This window comes from Triticum dicoccoides, chromosome 6B (assembly GCF_002162155.2).
Source record: "Triticum dicoccoides isolate Atlit2015 ecotype Zavitan chromosome 6B, WEW_v2.0, whole genome shotgun sequence".
In the NCBI taxonomy this organism is placed as follows: domain Eukaryota; kingdom Viridiplantae; phylum Streptophyta; class Magnoliopsida; order Poales; family Poaceae; genus Triticum; species Triticum dicoccoides.
In genome coordinates, this window is record NC_041391.1 from 33,719,472 (window position 1) to 33,722,505 (window position 3,034).

At 43.1% G+C, this 3,034-nt stretch overlaps 1 protein-coding gene across 1 annotated transcript; it reads right to left on the bottom strand.

The window, feature by feature from the left end:
• Positions 1-1,798: 1,798 nt before the first annotated feature.
• LOC119325849 lies at positions 1,799-3,025 on the bottom strand. Its single transcript, XM_037599569.1, has one exon. The coding sequence runs from the start codon at positions 3,023-3,025 to the stop codon at positions 1,799-1,801; it is 1,227 nt and encodes a 408-aa protein (XP_037455466.1).
• Positions 3,026-3,034: the final 9 nt, after the last annotated feature.

The window sequence follows — 3,034 nt, forward strand, 5'->3', positions numbered from 1 at the left end:
TGGCAGATATGACTATGACCGGTCACTATCCGGGCGTAAACGTATAGGGGTCGTTTGAGAATCCCAGTTGTAGATGCTCTTATGCTTGGTTTCCTTTTTCTTAGTTATTTCGTTTGCAAAGTGCCTTTTTGTATTTCTGGAAAGTTAAAGTTTTCTCTGGCCATGTTCGGTTTTTAGGGGTTTGGTCCCAACAGGGAATTAATCCCAATGGGATTCGAGTGAAGCCCCATCCCTTGTAATGCTAGTCTAGTTCACTTGGCCAGGGATTGAATAGAAGTGTTACAGGGAATTCATTTTAAAAATTGCAGTGGTAAACATTCATCCTCGAATATAAAGGGAATACGGTGTAAAAGGCACTTCCACTTTTTTAGACATTATATTTGAAGTAGCAAAACATTTACTCAGAATGATTGTAAATTTTCAGAGATACAAAAATAATGTGAGGTCATCATGCCAAACACATACTAGGATTTAAGAAAACTGAAACATCCACGACGCTCGAAGAAATAAAACATTGGCGGCCATATAACTGGATCATCATGAAGTAGGGGAACGTTCAACATATTGGATTGCATGGCAAGATACCATTCGCAGGAGAACGATCAACAATGACACCTAGTAGCTGCACATGAGCTGAAAAAAAGCGACAATATTAAAAGAAGAAAGACTGGCTCTTTGTGCGACATGTATATGGAAAATATGCATGTTGACAAGAATAACTCATGATGCAAAGACAACACAAATCATGAACAAGTTGTTAAGAACTAGCGGTCTAACTCAAAGGCACACCTTTTACATAGGAAGAACTAGATAGAAACTAATCAACTTAATTAATACACTAGAAATTAACTTAAACAAAAATAAATCATTCATCATCTTAATAATAATTATGTAACCATGACAAAAATACATGTGCATAGAAAAAGTATAAATTATCTCACCTTTTCAACAAACATATATAGCACATTGGCTGATCTCTTGTGTTCAGAGATTTGGATCCACCCATTTCCACCCAACTCCCCTGCCTATATTAAAAGAAGCCCAATAAATCAATGAAAAAACATGGAGAAGTTGGATCATGAGAATGCAATGTACGCTTTTGTGACAGCTACAGTACATGAAACCACATCCGCTGTCAGGTGGAAGAGATAATTATAATATGTCAAATTTTAACATGCTCCCTGTTACCCCCTCCTTTTATATGTGAGATAAGAAGGTAAGAGTTAATCATATCACTAATTAATGACATCAACGGCTCATGTGAAAAGAGGGGGTAAGAGTGAGCATATTAAAACTGCTCTTATATTATTCTTTTACCAAGACTTGTTTGGACTACTTAGAAGTTTACAGAAAATACATTCATACAGAAGACAACTGCAGAGACTATGTACCTGTTAATGCCCAATATGGCCTCAACAAAATATGCACAAATTGGGAAAAGCCAGTCTGCTCAAATTGAGCATTACTTGTTATTACTCAAATTTGAAGAACTAGTATTATTTTCCGATGAAAAAGTACATGCCACCATGAATTGATGATTAGTATGAAGAACAAACAACACAAACATTGTCTTGCAAGGAGACACATTGAGTGAAAACGTAACACAAGCTTTAGTCATCCAATTGAGAGTAACTATTTTTCAAAGATTAGATGGTTTCACTATATTATTTACATGGAGTAGACAATTAATCGCATCACATGAACACTAGTACAACAAACACATATCAGTAGTAATTGGAACTAATCTTAATTGTTACAAATGAGGTACAGAGGTATTACCTGCAGTGTAGAAATTTCTCTAGGGAAAGTAAACCGTATGAGTCCACCCATCCGTTTTAGAAATTAATCTGATCTGCATCGACTTAAGGTGGAGCATGAAGTCGCCACTGTACGTAGACAGAATCATCACATTTAACTCCTCGTCATACCCCACCATCTCTGCATTTCTGAAGGCGCAAGAAGAGATCCCCTCCAATTGATTGATTTTCTGCAGAAGCACCCATCCGGCAAGACCATCAGAGTTCAGTTTCCTCTCCCATATGTGAATGCCCTCCCACATATGAATGCCCGGCTTCGACATAACGGCGAGGCCAAGAACACTATCGTCATCTGTCCGTAGTAGCTGAAAGGACCAGTTGTTGACATGTTGGGCCTCTGCCGGCATCTCGATGACACGAAGAGTCTGCTTTTCAGTATCAAATGCAAGGATTTCGCGTCCATGAAACAACCAGTAAACTGTTTCCCTGATGAGGATGCCGGGCCTTAGTTTGAGAACCATATCTGTAGTGGACGTTGAGACAATATTCCCCCATACACCCGACGCCGATTCATAGACACAGGCGAATGATGTCTTCAAGTCTTTACTGGTGCAGATTAAGACCACTTTGAAGGCCGGGCTCAAGAAGCAATCGTCGTGCACATGCCCGTCTTGATCGTCAGCACACATCACCGTGGCGCTGCACCTACAGAAGCTCTCCCTTTTGGTGTCGCGGAGCTCCGGTGGAAAAGGCACGCGGTGCTGCTGGCCGTTGAGGGGATCCCACAAGAAGACCTCACACAGAGACTCGCTGAGCATGAGTGCGAGGCCATGGCGGCAGCCAAGTAATTCCCAATCCAGCCCGTGCTCGGGCACAAACAAGCGTTGGGCCGGGATGCGATTAGGCGGGTCCAAGACGGGAGTGAAGACTGGATTGAAGATGAGAGACCCTTTGGAGAAACCCAACGGAGGAGGTTTCGTGAAGCTGTGAAGAAACCGAACAGAGAAGCGTTCGGCGGGGATGCGGTCGGGCGGGTCCAAGATGGGAGTGAAGGCGGAATATCTGAGGCCAGACCCTTTCAAGAAGCCCAACAGAGGAGGTTCCGGGTGGTGTCTACTGAAACGGCGGAGGAAGCGGGGATCGGAGAGGATACGGCGCCAGCGCGTGCATACGAGGGAGGCGCGGGAGAGGATTGACGGCAGCGGTGGGAGCCGGAGGAAAATCTCCTGGAGGAGGTCCTCATCTTCTAGCGGCGCTGGAATTGACATGGCGCGGCG

What these genes read in the sequence shown, in the direction of transcription:
- LOC119325849 (XM_037599569.1), bottom strand. Translation starts at nt 3,025, where the DNA reads ATGTCAATTCCAGCGCCGCTAGAAGATGAGGACCTCCTCCAGGAGATT.